The 16,392-nt window shown below is 39.3% G+C and overlaps 1 protein-coding gene across 10 annotated transcripts in view; it reads right to left on the reverse strand.

Moving 5' to 3' along the window:
- Positions 1 to 13,780, reverse strand: part of YAF2 (YY1 associated factor 2) — an 84,065-nt gene extending 70,285 nt beyond the window's left edge. For 3 of the 10 annotated variants that reach the window (XR_004958255.1, XR_004958252.1, XR_004958257.1), the window contains exons 1-5: positions 13,668 to 13,780; positions 13,120 to 13,245; positions 11,160 to 11,530; positions 9,369 to 9,455; positions 4,792 to 4,828 (exon numbers count right to left, since the gene is read on the reverse strand). Coding sequence is in view for 2 of the 10 variants with exons in the window: in XM_036250668.1 (XP_036106561.1) it covers positions 13,120 to 13,245; positions 13,668 to 13,693 (152 nt within the window). In the remaining 8 variants the exon portion in view is untranslated. Of the gene's footprint in view, positions 1 to 4,759; positions 4,829 to 9,368; positions 9,456 to 11,159; positions 11,531 to 13,119; positions 13,246 to 13,667 lie in introns of all 10 variants that reach the window. The other 7 variants (XR_004958253.1, XR_004958250.1, XR_004958256.1 and 4 more) reach the window with 3 other exon arrangements.
- Positions 13,781 to 16,392: the final 2,612 nt, after the last annotated feature.

The following is a 16,392-nucleotide window of genomic DNA, read 5'->3' on the forward strand; positions in this document are numbered from 1 at the left end:
ATAACAATTTAAGATACATATTTGAAAAAATAAAACAATTATTTTCTTACACTGAAAATATGAATATATAATGAATCCCTATACAAGTGGAAGATGGCAAGATTACAGGGAATATTCACCAAATTTGCTAACCAGATTGTCATAGATAATAAAATAGTCTTCTTAAATTTTATCAAAAGTACAATTTGATGACTTTATGAATTTTATATATTTTTATCTATAAATTGTACTGCTCATCACTCATCTAATCAGATTATGTAGCTCTGGGCCTTATCAGCCCTGGTCTTAATAAAAGAGCAAAGGGTCTAATAAGAAGGGTGAGAAGAAAGGAAAGAAACAGGGAAGGAAGGAAAGAGAAAAGACTTTTCAAAGGAGAAAGCTTCTCCCCACCACTATGGAAAACTTCTATCAACTCTTCCCCTTGAAATGTGAGACTAAGAAGTCTAGTCACAATTAACCCAGTCTGTGCTGAACAGAAGAAATCTGAGTTGCAGGAAGCTAAATGGATGGAACAGGGCAGTGATTTTCAAAATAAAGGTTTGATAGCAAAACACCTTTACTAAATAAAAATCAAGACAAACCCTAATATATAAAAAGTGTAATAAGAGCATGGGTGATCCCGCTGAAGTGGAGTGCGGTGCATGGAGCCCCACTTGCTTGCTCCTTCTGGCAACCAGTGACACAATTCCATGAGATCTCAGGTGTCCAATCAACACAGTCCAAAACCCCTGGGCCCTTCTGAGGGAAGGCCAGCTCTCTTCTATCCCAAGAAACCCATCTTCTCTTTCTCCCTTATTTCCTCCAACTTGCTCTCTCACAGGAGGCTTCCTTCCAAAGCCAGCCCTGAACGAGCTGTATGATTCAAGGAATGTAGTTGGGTATGAATAAATAGAAGCGGGGGTAAGAGGTGTTAACAAAGGAGTCAGGGGATTGAACCCACAACCTAGACGTGTACTGGACCAGGAATCAAAACAGTGACCTCTCAGTGCAGGGGACGACACTTAACCAATTGAGCCACACCAAAAAGGTGAGATTCTTCATTTCTAATGAACACCCAGGTGATGCCAATACCAATGGTCTTTGGACCAACTGCAATAGCAAAGGTCTACAGAACAAATGTCCCAACATGTTCTGGTCAAGTAAGACTGAGAAGTGTTCAATGAAATAAAACAAGTTGTTCTACCAGAGGAATTGAAAGAAACTTTAATTTATTAAACTCCATGAAGATACGATATGCAGTATTTTCAAACTTTCTTGACTTCTTATTTTCAAAGAGCATTCCCCCTAGGACTAGTGTCTGTGAAATGCTCTGGAGCATAGAGGATCAGGCAAGGTGAAAACAGTCAGAGAAGGCCACTGATTTAGAAGTCTCCTCCTTTCTCCCATGCTTCCAAACAGATACCTCAACTTCCACTTTTAAATTCTAATATCTAAGTGTAAAAAGACAGAAAAGAAACACATTAAACACGGCATTTTAAGAATAGCTATCTCTGTTTGGAGATATGTTATGATGATAGACATTCCTATTTTCCCCCTACTTGTTTATTCTTTAGTATCTTCAATGAGCACATAATACTTTTGTCATCAGAGAGTTATTATATTAAGGAAAAAATAATGCTATCATCATGCTCACTTTTATTTACATTCACATTTGAACAACAGTGAAAATTTTCTAGTGAAAAGAGCTGTTGGTGGAGTGAAGAAAATAAAGGAATCAGAACATTTTAGATTGTAGGCCAGAAGTGAACATTAGTGAAGAAAATTTGGACCCTAGGGGAAACAAAAGATAAATAACAAAAAGGGATGAAAGAAGACCAAAACAATTTTGCCTACTCTGCAAATGCACCTTGCGCCGTGCAAACTTTTTATTGTATACACACATTCATATATATACACATATAATCAAACTGGCTATTAATTGTACTATTAGTGATTATTATTATTCATATCACAAATAAAAGGGAAAATAATATTTACTGGGATTGTTCTCCTAAGAAATACTGTATCAAAGAAAACATGATACACAGCACGATAAATGTTACTATAAAAGACATGAAAATAAAGTTTGCTAATATTTATACTTTAAAAATATTTGTAGCAACTACACCAATCCTATCAACAATAAAATGATCAAATAATTGCAGTGAATGGAATGTTAGACAGCAATAAAAATGAATGAAAATATATGTACATATTTGTTAACATAGGGAAAATAACTGACAGTACTTTGTTCTTCACTCATTATAGTGCTAGCCCAGATTTTAACATAAGTTCTTATTATATTAGTTATCAGTAGTAGGTTTATTGTTAGAAGTTATCAAAATGGACAGCACTAGATCTAGATATAGTGAAACTTACAAGAAATCTTTATGAAGTTACTTGCCAGCAAATTTAAATGCTACCACAGCAAGGTAATAAACAGACCTAGAAATCCAAATACCTAAAATCTGACACTAGCCAGCTACTGACCTCGAACAAGTCACAATCTTTCCAGTCCTGTTTCTTACCTGTCAAGAAGATGCTAGGCTAGAACCATGAGCTCCAACAAATAGAAAAGACCTCACCCTGCAGATTGCTGTGTGTTACCTGGCAGTTCTCTAAAACAATAGTACCACAACAAGAATCCTCCAGACTGAGCTGAAAATCCTAACCAAGAAGGATTTGCAAACAGTGTCCTCATCCCATTTCAGAAGTTTTATTTTATTATTATTATTATTTTTATTTTTTTTAATCCTCACACAAGGGCATTTTTCCATTTTTTGTTCAGATAGAGTGGGAAGGAGAGAGAGGAAGAGAGAGAACCATCGACGTGAAAGGTACACATCGAGTGGCTGCCACCTGCACAACCAACCAGGGCCAGGGACAAACTGCAACCGAGGTACGCGCCCCCTAGCGGGAACCGAACCCGGGTCTCTCTGTACCGCAGGCCGACGCTCTAACCGCTGAGCCAAACCGGCCAGGGCTATTTTATTATTTTTTGTGTGTGTTAATCCTCACCCGAGGTTATTTTTCCATTGATTTTTAGATAGAGTAGATGGGAGGGAGGAAGAGAAAGAGAGAAACATTGATATGAGAGAGACAGATTGACTGACTGCCTCCTGCATGACCCCGGGGCAGAGGATCAAATCTGCAACCCAGGTACATTCTCTTGACCGGAAATTGAACCCAAGACCCTCTGGTCAGAGGGCCGACATGCTAACCACTGAGTCAAACCCACCAGGGCCCATTTCAAATGTTTTAATGCAAACATCTCTACCTGAAAGCCCTCAAGATATTCCTTCTGAAGACTATCTTACCCCTCTACCATAATTAGGGTTTCAAGTGATAAAAAGGAGCTTGTCTCCAGAAATGACTAAACATTATGGAAGCTCTTGAAAGGTTACCTCCAATTCTGAAATTCTCATTAATTCTGTAATTTTCCATACTAAACAATATTACAGAATGGAGTGCATACTGTATCTTTTAAACATGATTATCAATCACAGATCATATATGAAATGGTAGAGATTTTAGCAAACATGAAAGCCAATAAAAACATTGTAGGTATTCAATATTTATTAAGTGAATAATTTACAAAGTCACTATGACATATTTTATGCACTTGTAATAATAATAGAATTACAACCTATAAAAGATGATTATTTAAGAAAAATGTGACTTTCAAAAAAAAAAAAAAAAACTAAGGTTTCACTAAATCCTTGAGCAAAATTTGATGTCCCACAGAACGCTAATCTTTCTACCAAAGTAAACTGGCCCTATATCTAACCTTGAAGGAAAGAGGAATAAGCAAAGAAACCTTTTACCCAAATAGGATTATTTTATCAGCCTGTTTATCAGAGATGGAAAGGTGAAAAAAAATCAACCAACCTCCTGAGTTTCAATCTAGGTTCTAACCCTAAATCTGTGATGTGATGTGATGTGATGACCACCTTCCTTTCCTCTATGTAGGGTAGTTTGCTGAGCAAATGGAACGGTATATAGGAAAGAATTCCAAATACATTATAGCACTACATGAATTAAATTTAAAGATACTAAAAAAAAGAGACACTGCTTTTACTGAATTCCTTACCCCCACCCCACAAACCACCAATAGTAACTAAAAATTAATTTGGCAATACGTAATAAATTATATTCTTTAGCATTTTTTTTTAATTAATTTTTTTAGAGAGAGAGGAAGGGGGAGAGAGAGAGAGAAACATTGATGTGAGAGAGAAACATTGAATGGTATGCGCCCCAAGGACTGAAACCCACAACCTGGATAAGTGCCCTGACCTGGAATTGAACCCAACACAACCTTTCACTGCAAGGGACAATGCTCCAACCAACTGAGTCACACTAGCCAGGGCCATAAATTATCCTCTTTCAAATGCATACTTAACAGTAATGGCTACCATTTAGTGAGCATTTACTATGTGTAAGCCACTGTGTAAAGAGCTTTACAGAAATTAATTCATTAAAGCTTTTCAACAATGCTTTTAAAGAAAAAACACCTGAATAACATTGTCAATACATATGATAGCTGAAGAAACACACATTAAATTCAATAATGCAATTCTATTATAAAACTATTTTCTTCTCAAAAAAGGTGGTTTCTGGAATAAATACTAAATATATATAAATTTAAGTCTATACAACATCCTATGTAAATTTGTCATAGGCAAGTAATCATTTTAGTCTTCTGAAATCTTCAATTATATAACAACAATTATTTTAAAAACAGTAGTTTCTTTTAAAAACATACACATCTACACACACATACCTATATACAGGTATAGAAAGAGAAGGATTTACCCAGCAATGGAGTGGCAGCTTCATTGGGCTGAAATTTCTTAGGAAAAAAGTAATACATCAAATAAGAAATTGGCCATGATGTTAAAGTACATTTTATCAAAAGTGGTTTACTAATAATGGTCACAGCAATAACTGATTTCATACTTAATTTGAGCATAGGACTTCTCCAAAAATTAGGACTATGTTGGAAAATTAATTATAAATTCCTTCTGTTCACTCCTTAGTTATATTATCTTCTTTGCTAGAATTCAAACTCTCAAAAAGCTGGAACTCGGTCTCACCCACAATTCTATAGTCTTAGCATAATTCCTGGCATATGGTACGTGTACAATAAGCATTTACCGAATTCTAGAATTTTGTTCTCTTCCATTTACTTCTGATAATTCACACATGTATACAGGAGGGTTAGTTTCCAAATCATGACTTATATAGCCTGTATCAGAATTCCAACTTTTTCAAAGCTTATTTTTAAGAAATAATAAATAAATTTTCCTCTCCAATACCTATATTCCACTTTTAATAAACCTTTACTGAACACGTATTACTCCCCGGGCACTTTGTCAAGCATTTTCAAAAAAGATAATGAAAAACTCATATTTCCCTTAGAAACTGATAGCATAAGGAGTAAATGCATACATAAAACAGAACTATAATATGCTAAATTATATAATAAAGGTAAACATCACAAATTGATTTTGAGGGACTATTTAGATTCTAGAAAGAGAACAAGTTCCTCCCATAGCATCAACCAAAGAGCCACCCTCCCCTCTCTGATCAGTTTGTCTTCTGAGAAAGAATACTAGCTTCCTGAGAAGGCACAAATCAGCACTGGATTAATGAGGAATGCTAAAGCTAGATGGAGAACACAATCAGAGGTATGCACAAAAGACACACAAGAGAAGACAAGGTTGCGATGGGCCTAGGAGAATATCAAAGAAAATAGACACATGAGTTAGGTCTTTAAGAACAGTTAACTAGACAGGCAAAATGATAACGAAATTCTAGAAAGGTATCAGCGACTAATACTGTTAGCCTGACTGGACAATTAAAAGTAGTCAAGAAGTACAAGATGAAGGAAAATTCCATTATTTTCTTAATGTCTGTCTAATTTCTAGAGTTGTTAGGTGTCTGCTGATTTGTATAATTTATCTCTTTAAAAGCAGTAAGTTCATAGATAAAACAATACTACCTCAATCAGAAAGTAAAGACTCGTTCAATTTTAATTATAATTAAATTTAATTTGTTCCATTAACTGAGTACAACTCAAACAAATGCATTATTTGAATTCCAAATTATTTTCAATTAAACAATCTCAAATACCACAGATCTCTATTTATTTTAGTATATTTTATTTTTTGATAGACACTCAGAGTCAACTTTTTAACTTTAAAAGTCATTCAACTGCCCTGGCCAGTGTGGCTCAGTTGATTGGGCACTATACCAAGCGCCAAAGGATTGCCGGTTCCGTTCCTGGTCAGGGCACATGCTCAGGTTTCCAGCTTCATCTCTGGTCAGGGGCATGCAAGTGGGAGCCAGTTCATGTTTCTCTTTCTCTCCCTGTCCTTTCCCATCCCCCCTCTCAAAATAAATTAAAAATATTTTTTAAATAAAAAGGTAAGGCTGACTTTAAATAAGAATTCCAGGGGATGCTACAGGTTTTAAAAAGTCATTCAACAGGGAACTTATAACGCAGTTGAGAAATAAAATATACCTCATAATATGCTGTACTCTTTAATGACTTCAGTAGTTTACTTCTCATTTTTAGCTGTACTATATAAATTTCAATAGTCTGGATAACAAGACTTAAATAAGTGGTGGTAAATGAGATAATAAAAATAATAAACATAAAACGCTCCAAAGTTGTATCTTAAAAATGCTAAGGTACTTAAGTATAATATCATCTTTGAAATAATGCAAAACATGAAACTAATAAACCATTGAGTGGCTGCCACCCACACAACCCAACCAGGACCGGGGACAAACTGCAACCGAGGTACATGCCCTTAGCAGGACCCAAACCTGGGTCTCTCTGGACCACAGGCCGATGCTCTAACTGCTGAGCCAAACCAGCCAGAGCTCAATAGTCAAATTTTAAAAAACATTAATTGAAAAAGTTTAAATGTCTACAATGTTCCAGGTATTTTACTAGCTTCTGCGGATACCAAAATGAGTAAAACAGTCCCTGCCTGATCCAGCAGATAAACATCTAGACAATGATGCTACAATATGGTGATTCTCCAGAAACAATTATCATATATACATATAGACAGATTGAGTCAGTATGATGGGGGGGGGGGGGGTGCGGCACAGGGGTAATCCCAGAGGGTTTCTCTTAAGATGTACCATCTGATCAAAATACTTCAATGCTGATGCAGCATAGGATTGGTTGGGATACACAGCAGAAAATGAAGCTAGGAAAGTAGTTTAGGGATAAATTATTATTGCCTGGATAACCATTCTCAGGAGCTCGACCTTTATTCAGGAGTCACCAGAGAATCTCAAATTTTTTTCTTAATACAGGGACCAACATAATTACAGTTTTCAAAGGTAAGTCAGTAATAGTTTCTAGCTTAGGTTCCAGAAAGTCTGTGCTACAATCAAAGAGAAGAAGCCAAGTTTGGGTGGGCAGAAATTGGTTTCAGAGACATATTAGGAAAAAGGTGACATATAATGAAGGCTGCGATTAAGCCACAAAGTTTAACGAGGTCACAGAGAGATCTTACTCAATAAAGGAAAGGAAAACAATACTGCTGAAGTAAATCTGTTTTATGTAGAAATCCAAGTTAATAAAACTCTAGACCAAGTAGTTCATAAACTTTTTTGGCCTCAGGATCTCTTTACACTCTCAAAAGTTAAAAGAACTTTTGTTTATGTATATCTTATCTGTCAAGAAATAAAATACTCCATTACAAATAAAAACAGAAAAAAAAATTTAATATATATTAGTGCATTTAAAAACTGAAAGTACATCACATGTTGATATAAGTAACATTTTTAGGGAAAAAATAGCTGTATTTTTCCATAACAAAGATAATTTTGCATTCAGAGTGGCACTTGAATATTTTTGCAATCCTCTAACATCTGGCTTAACAGAAGTTATCTGGACTGTCATATATACTGCATTCAATTTGTTGCACTATGCTGTTTTGGTTCAACAATATGAAGAAAATCTGGATTCTCACAAATATGTAGTTGAAGTAAAGGAGGAGTATTTTTTTCTTTTCAGATAATTGCGGATATTCTTTGATAGTACATAAAAACATAGAAAAGTAGTTGTTTCTCAAAGATTAACTACATCTCTGAAATCTGAAACCACATCAAGAAAGTTTCCATAGTGTTCCCTTAAAACACACTGAGTCAGTATGATAGCGGGCTTATTTAGTACTTAAACACACTGGCTTATTTAGTACTTTGAATGGATTATATCCATGCATAGTTTTGTGACATCATGTATTGGTTATTGGGAAATATTGAGCCACTGAGTTATGAGATCTTCCAAATATTACAGAATTCATGATAAAATATCAGAAATTGCATTAATTGATATTACCATACATCTTTAAAGTATTGGTAAGTTCTTAGGCTCACTGTAGTGGGTACTAGTTTTCGAACTCTAATTTCCCTTGAAAGCTCAATTTTTTTTTTTTTTTTTTTATCCTCACCTGAGGTCTTTTTTTTGCATTTATCTTCAGATAGAACAGGAAGGAGAGAGAAACAATGACGTGAGAGAGACACACCAAGTGGTCGCCACCCACATGACCCCAACAGGGCCAGGGACAAACTGCAACTGAGGTACATGCCCTTAGTGGGAACCGAACCGAGGACACTCTGGTCCGCAGGCCGATGCTCTCACCGCTGAGCCAAACCAGCCAGGACGAAAGCTCAGTTTTTATTATTGGCAACCAAATACTATCAACTGCTTTCCTTGGAGTGACAACTCACTGTGTTCATTTTTTGGAAAATATCTGCTAAATATTCGAGTCTGAATAACCAGTTTTCTAGGCATTCTTTCAAGTAAAATCATGTTCTACAAAAAGGAAAAAAAAAAAAGCAGCTAGTTTTGCTTGCAACTCAAACTACTACACAAATGCTTTCCCTTGAATCAACCACTCTACATGTGCTTCCTAGTTCATAAAACAGAATATTAAAAAAAATTCTGAAACATAATAAAATTAGTAACTTTTATTGCTTCATCAAAGATATTAAGTGAAACTGACATTATGGTTATTGCATGTGCATGGTGGTGAAGATTACGATGAAGGTAACAATTTGGTGCCACTACTTTGATTCATGCTAAGGGGCCAGCAGTTTTACCCACCATTGCCTCTCCACCACCACTGCAAGTGTCAACACAGTGAAAAAGGCAAATAACATCTTAGTATGGATTATGAAAATAGTTTGGGCCTCACAGGCTGCCTTAAAGGATCCTAAAAGGAAACTCTATAGAGTTCCTCAGATTACATTTTGAAAACCACTACTCTAGCCTATCCAAACACAATCATTTTCAAAACTTCTCTGTAAACACTGAACCCATATAACTACTCTAAACCAAGATATCGGGAGGAAAACAAACAAACCTCCTAGAATAAGGAGTCTCTGAACAACTGTGTGGCAGCTGGAAAGGCTCCTCAGACAGGTAAGGGAGGCTCAGGAACTCTGCATATCTGAAAAACGAACTGACTTAGATGGTCCTCAGTTTTTTTCTCCCATTCCCACATCAAAAACTAGGAGAATCTGCCATACTTCAAATTACAAGATAGGAAGCAAGTATGAAAAGACAACAGTGATATTGAACTAGTTTTTATCAGATGATAACTGGTTTAAGGTTTCTTCAAAATGTTAATTTTATATAATTTAATTCCATTTTATAGAAGAATTCATTCTTTTTACCAACAGTCAGATCCTAATCATAACACTGTTCAGTTAGAAACACTATTTTTCTTTAAACAAGAAAATTTCACTTCTTCAGCTCACACATAAAGGAAAGATTTAATAATACTACCTCATATACAGAATTTGGTACAATCCAAAGTGTTTCTGATTTGATAAAATTTTACAAAAGAAACATCTATTTTGTTCATCACTGTAGCCCTCATATAAAATAAGAAGTTCAATAAACATTGCTGAATGCTGGGTATTGAAGTGGCTAAAATGCGGTAAGAGCCCTAGTCACCAGACTCCCAGTATAACACCTAGTGTTCTTTTTACTAAGATTCATTTTGATGCTGGTTTCTTTCACTAAGACCAGCAAGTACCAAACTGAAATTCAATCACAGAAATGGTTTAAATTTATTTTGTTTTTTTATCCTCACCCGAGGACATTTTTCGATATTTTGTTCAGATAGAGAGAGAGGGAGAGAGAGAGAGAGAAGCATCGATGTGAAAGTGACACATCGAGTGGTTGCTACCCACATGACCCAACCAGGGCTGGGGACAAACTGCAACCAAGGTACGTGCCCTTAGCGGGAACCGAACCCGGGTCTCTCCGGACCGCAGGCCGACGCTCTAACCGCTGAGCCAAACCGGCCAGGGCAGAAATGGTTTAAATTTAAAGAACATAATTTATCAATTTAGGACTTGAAACTACTTCAATCAAATCACATTTCATTTAAAATATTGCTATGAATATAACCTCATTTCATTCTATACAAACTGTATTCTGCAGAAATATATGACCTACCAAGAATACAGCCAAAGAGAATGGTTTTCTGTTGCGATACAAAGAATTTGACATCGATTTTTTTTTAACTAGATATTCTGTAAAGAAAAAACCCACCAGTAAAGACTTTAAAAAGAGACCATGACTCTATCTTCTCTGAAGGTTTAGAAAGAAAAGAGTTTTCAAGTATCTGAGATGGCTTAGACTTGGGCCTCCCATTTGGCTACTGACACAGAATCAGTTCAAAGGCCAGTCTGACCCCAAGGGATTCAAGCCCCTCTGTCCCAGGCAAACAAGTCATTAGCAATTTGCATCCTTCAGCTCTGCAGCTATCCAGACTCTGCTTTGGTAATCACCAACCTTATCCTTGAAATTACCTTAACTGCTCATTAACAGATCAATTGTAGAGAATTATTTCTTCCAACTACTAAAACTTTTGCATCTCCATAGTGTTCTGCAGCCCTTTAATCCTGTTTTCTAACATTACCAGAGAGGGCAATATTTTGTGGTGCAATCAATATCTGCCCTATTAACAATGCCCTGCTCCACTGTTCTATCCAAACATGGATTCCACTCTGATTTTCAGAAACAGAGGCACGAAAATAACAGAGAAATTAGAGCTCTTAATTTATGGTCAAAGTCAAAAGAGAAAAGACAATTCAGAGAGAGGAAGGAAGAAGCTGAGAGGGTTGTAGTGTAGAACACTTACTTTTAGGAACAGAGTGTCCCTTAGACTTCTGGTGAGTTGCCCAGAGCCTCTTCAGTTTCAATCCAAATGACAATGCTTCTCTGAGTCCTCCTCAAGTAATCCACTAAAAATTGGATCTACAAGGGCTCAGATGTACTGGTAAAAAATGTCAGGGGCCCCCATGTGGGCCTCAAGCCTCTTTTAAACTAGGCCCACTTCTCTGTCCTGGGCCAACTTCCCTGTGCACTATATTCCTTCTTCTTCCAGGTGCCAGGTATTCAGCCTGTTTCGTCTCTTCTGAGCTGCCACCACCTACTCTATTTCTCAGGGTTCCTCTAACCCCAAGACTGGCTGTGGAGTAGGACACCAGCTTCCCCCCTTCCTTGCTGTCCCTGCAAATAAACATACAGGCTCTTCTAGTTTCAGTATTTTTCTAATGGCTACAAGAAAATAGAGGGAACAACAAAAAGCAACAATATTGTACCAGAGATTAAGATTATAACAACCATCTCCACTTAAACTTCCTGCCTCCAAAAACCAAATTTTCTGAAAATTACCTACTGAGCATTTTTTAAAGTACAAAGTACTAACATAGATATACAAACAGAATCTAAACCAATTCCAACCTTATATAGACATAAAGATATAAAGATATTCTGCTTTTCAAATATATTTAAATCACGGGTCCAAAAATAGCACATTCATTTTAACAAGTACTCTTTTATTAGAATGTTCTGCTACATTCCCTGAAATTTTGTAGATGTTTGAAAGTTTGCTTTTTAAAGGACATCATGAAAAATGCTCATATTTCAACCAATGTTAATTAAATGGGAAATATGCAAAAAGCATATTATGATTTACAAAAAGACACATGTCAAAAGCAGCTTTATTGCCAACCACTTCCGAATCTACATTTTAAAAATTCAATAAAATGCTTTAAATGGTGTTTTTAAATCTGACTATCTCATTTTTAGAAATCTATTTTCTACTGAATATATAAATCTAACGCCAATATTGTGTCAGCGTTTTTTAAAACAACAGTATATCACATTAGTATGCTTAAACTCTTCGAGATAATTTAGTCTGTAACAGACTTTGTGATATCAAAATACATTTTATCTAAATATGAGACTATAAATCACAGAATTATAATGCATTAATTTAAAGGCTACCTTCCTATAAAGGCAAAGGAACTCTGTAACTAAGTGCTCACTATCAAAAATGTCACTGACTGAATTTCCTGGATGATTTTCTTTACCACTTAATTAACTTAAGCATTTTTTTAAGACTCAGTTATTATTGCAAGCTTACAATAAAATAGACTGAAAATAGAGATCATTTAATCTCATTTGTATAGTCTAACAGATTGCCATTTGATCAAACTACAGATATTCAGATACTTTCAGTAAAAATGTGTCCGTGACTGGGCTCACCTCCAACTATCTATTTATAAAATATTAGAGAATTGAAATATAAACATTAAACAAAACCTTGATCCGACCTTTCCAGACTTCTATATAAAAAAAGGAAGTTAAACCTATTGTGTATTCTATAATCAGATACTTTTCTTTTTGAGGAACGAGTTTAAATTACATCTTTTGCTCCTAAAGAGGTCTTCACGGTTTTTCCTTGATTCCTACACACTAACACAACAATGCAGCCAACATTATTATATCCGGAATGTGTTGGGGGGGTGGTCATTACACCTAGCGATACGAATTAAATCGCAGTAGCTAATGCCTCTCTTAAATAATTTATTCCCTCTTGGCAGCAACACACGGCACAGCCTCTTCAATTACACCTCACCGCAAAACATCGCTTGGGTCGCGACCAATCTGACCCAGTTCCTATCGCGGCCACCACCTCAGTCTGGCTCCTCCAGCCAGGTCTGCGAGTGTCACGGGAGGGGCGGCAGCCGCAGGGGCGTCCTCTGCGCCGCGACCCGCCGGCCCGCGGCGCGCGGGGCAGGCCCGGGACTCACCGGGTGGAGGTGCCCTTCCGCACATCGCACATCATGCACTTGAAGGCCTCGGCGCTGTTCCGGAAGGTGCAGACGCTACAGTCCCAGTAACCCTCATCCGAGGACGGCTTCGGCTGCCGCTTCGGCCTGCAGGACACAACCCGGACACGACGCGGCGCGGGGTCACCAGCAGGCCGCGCCCGGCGCTCCGGCCCCGCGGCCGCCCCCGCCCCGCCCCGCCCCCTGCCCCAATTCCGCGACCCCCGCCCCGCGGGCCCCCGGCGCGCCGGGCTCGGCTCGGAGGGGGAGGGGAGTCAGGAAGGGGAGGGCGCGAGCGCGGCTGCAGTCGCCGCTAACGCTGCCGCCGCTCTGACATCCCGGGCTGCCGCTCCGGCCGCCGCCATCGCGGCTCCATTGTGGGGCGGACGGCGCCAGCCCCTCACGCGGAGCAGCGGCGCCGCCCCCGTTCTCGCTCCGCTGCCCGGGTGGCGAGCGAGGCGGCCGCCCGAAGCCCGGCGCGAGGGCCCTGCCGCCCGCACAGTCCGGGCCCGGGGGCCGGGCGCTGTTACCTGGTGGGGCTCTTCTTGTCTCCCATGGCTTGGCTACAGATGCACGCCGAGAGTCGCCGCCGCGGCCGCTCTGTTTGTCAATAAGGAGGATAATAAGCCGGGCGGAAGCTTCCGCGGGCGGGGGAGGTGGGAGGGGGCGGGGAAGGCCGCACCGCCGAGCTCCGGAGCCGCCGCCGGATCCCACGCAGCCTCCAGCTGTCGGGGAAACTCCTGCCTGGGCGCACGTGACCCGCGCCCGCCAACCAGTGGCCGCGCCAGAGACTTCAAACGCGGCCAGCGCGGCCCAGCACCCGCGGCGAGTTCGCGGGCGGGCGGCGTGGGGGTGGCGCTGCATCCTCGGGCGCCGCCGCCGCCGCTCCGCCCGCTGGCCCCCGCCTCCCCTCGGCATCCCGGCCAGCTGGGGCCGCCACGCGCTCCCAAGCCCCTCTCTCTGCCCGGCCGCCGTGGCGGATGTTCAGTCGTCGCACGGGAAGCCTGGAAGTTGGGGCCGATGTTCGGAGGTCAGCCCGGGACGAGAGTGCCCGGGTGAGGTCTCCAGGCAGAACCGCTTTCCCGGACTCGGCCGCCCCTGGCTACTGAGACCCGGCCCGCAGGATGCCTGGGGGAAGATGGGAACCGACATGGAGCGCTATTGCCAGGGGCCTTAAAATACTGTCTGGTTTACCAAGTAGGGAAATTCGTCCTTAGCTGAAAGGAAATGAAACCGAGGCCCAAAAGAGGTTAGACGACTTCCTCTGTGTTACATAATTAAAAGATAACAGCTAGGAATCTAACCATGGTTTTAATTCCAAATGCGCTGCTTTGGCTTCCCACACCTCTAACAGTAGTTGCTTTAAAATTTATCTTTTCAAGCACTCATAAGCCGTTAAAAAAAAAAAGAAAAGAAAAGAACGAGTTTGCATGTGTCTGAATGCGATCTGTTGACTAAAAACAGAACACCTTCCTCTCAGATCTCATTAATACTCTCAACATACTGGATGCCCTCATCTTGTGCATACTAGACTATAGCAACAGCCATCTAACTGGTCTCTGAACCTCCAGCCCCAACTGCCCAATCTGTTTCATAATCCACAATCAGATGAGTAATAAAATGCTAGTAACATTGTGCCACCACTCTCATCAACGATTTTGCTAAGGCTCTCGGACTACTGAGCCTGGCATTAAGGACTTCCACACCTTCTCCCTACCTCCCACACCATTCCCTATCGGAAACCCTGCCGCCTGGCAATGACTGCAGATGAAATTCATTATCTTCTCAAAACCTTTCTTCACGCACTTGGCTTACTTCGGCTAAAACATTTCCCTTTTCTCTTTGACTGTTTCTACCCATCTTTTAGATTCACAGCAAGTCTAAATTCTTGTAAATTAATAATCTTATACCTAAACGGGACTTAATGTACGACAAAGGAAACAGAAGTCCCGGATTCTCGGCCTACTTTCCCTGTTGGGACCTTGGAAATTGTGTGCTTAATTTCTGTAATTCTCAGTTTCTTCATCTGCAAAATGGCATCTATATTTATGGGGTTTTGTGATTAATAATAAAATAACTAACATTATTTTTAGCACTAAATGCCAGACACTTTGTAACTCTCTTATACAAATGCATATTTTAAAGGACTCCAAGTACTATGCAAATATTCTCATCAACTAGCCTACCCCTTCATTTGAAAGACAAGGAATTTAGAGCCCTGGTTAAAGGGTTTTCTCTTTAATGAACAGGCCAGCATTAGAGCTCAGATACCCTACTAGACTTTCACCAACCCTGCTTTCTGATTAACCGTATCACCTCATTTACAGAGGTCTCTGCGCCATCTGTACTTCTTGCAAGTATCACTTCCTGAGACTCACCCAAACCTTGATTCAGAAGCGCAGAAACCACGATGCATATGATTATGAAAGCATACATGAGAAGATTTAAGGCCTAGCCTTCTATTTCTTAGTAATACAATGAGAAAACAGGTTAGTTACGTCTTTATTCCCCATCTGTAAAATAAAGGAGTTAAAACTATTATCACAACTAAGATTCCTTTCAAGCCTAAGACATTGTGATGTTTTTAAATTACTCAATTGGCTGCATCTTCAAGGAGACTGACTAGAACTGTGGTGTACTTGTGAAAGTAATGGCAACAATTGTAAAACCAATCATATTTTAAAAGCTTGATGGGAGGGGGGTTAGTTTAGTTGATTGGTATTTTGTTTTTGCAAAATGGAGATACTTTACTAATTTTGTTGATTATAAAATTTATATGTTACCATTATATTAGTTTCTAGGGTGCCAAAACAAAATACCACACACTGAGTGGCCTAACAACAGAAATGTATTTTACAATTCTGGAGGATAGATTATCCTCAGGCCTGGTTTCTTTTGAGGCCTCTCTACTTGGCTTGAAGATGGCTGCCTTCTCTCTGTGCCTTTGTGTGGTCTTCCCTCTGTGAGTATGTTCCCTAATATCTTTTAAGGACACCAGTTATTTAGGATAAGGGCCTACCCTAATGACCTCATTTTGCTTTAAGTAACTCTTTGAAGACTATCTCCAAATACAGTCATGTTCTGAGGTACTGGGGGTTGGGACTACAACATGAATTTGTTGGGGGGCACAATTCAGCCCGTAACACCAGTGTAAAAATTTCAGCTAAGATTTTTAAAGTTAACATATACAGTATATTCTTGTAACATTATTAGTATAAGTTTACAATCCTCATCTGAAACCCTTAAGCCTGGATG

The sequence above is a fragment of the Molossus molossus genome, unplaced genomic scaffold (assembly GCF_014108415.1).
Source record: "Molossus molossus isolate mMolMol1 unplaced genomic scaffold, mMolMol1.p scaffold_m16_p_10, whole genome shotgun sequence".
In the NCBI taxonomy this organism is placed as follows: Eukaryota; Metazoa; Chordata; class Mammalia; order Chiroptera; family Molossidae; genus Molossus; species Molossus molossus.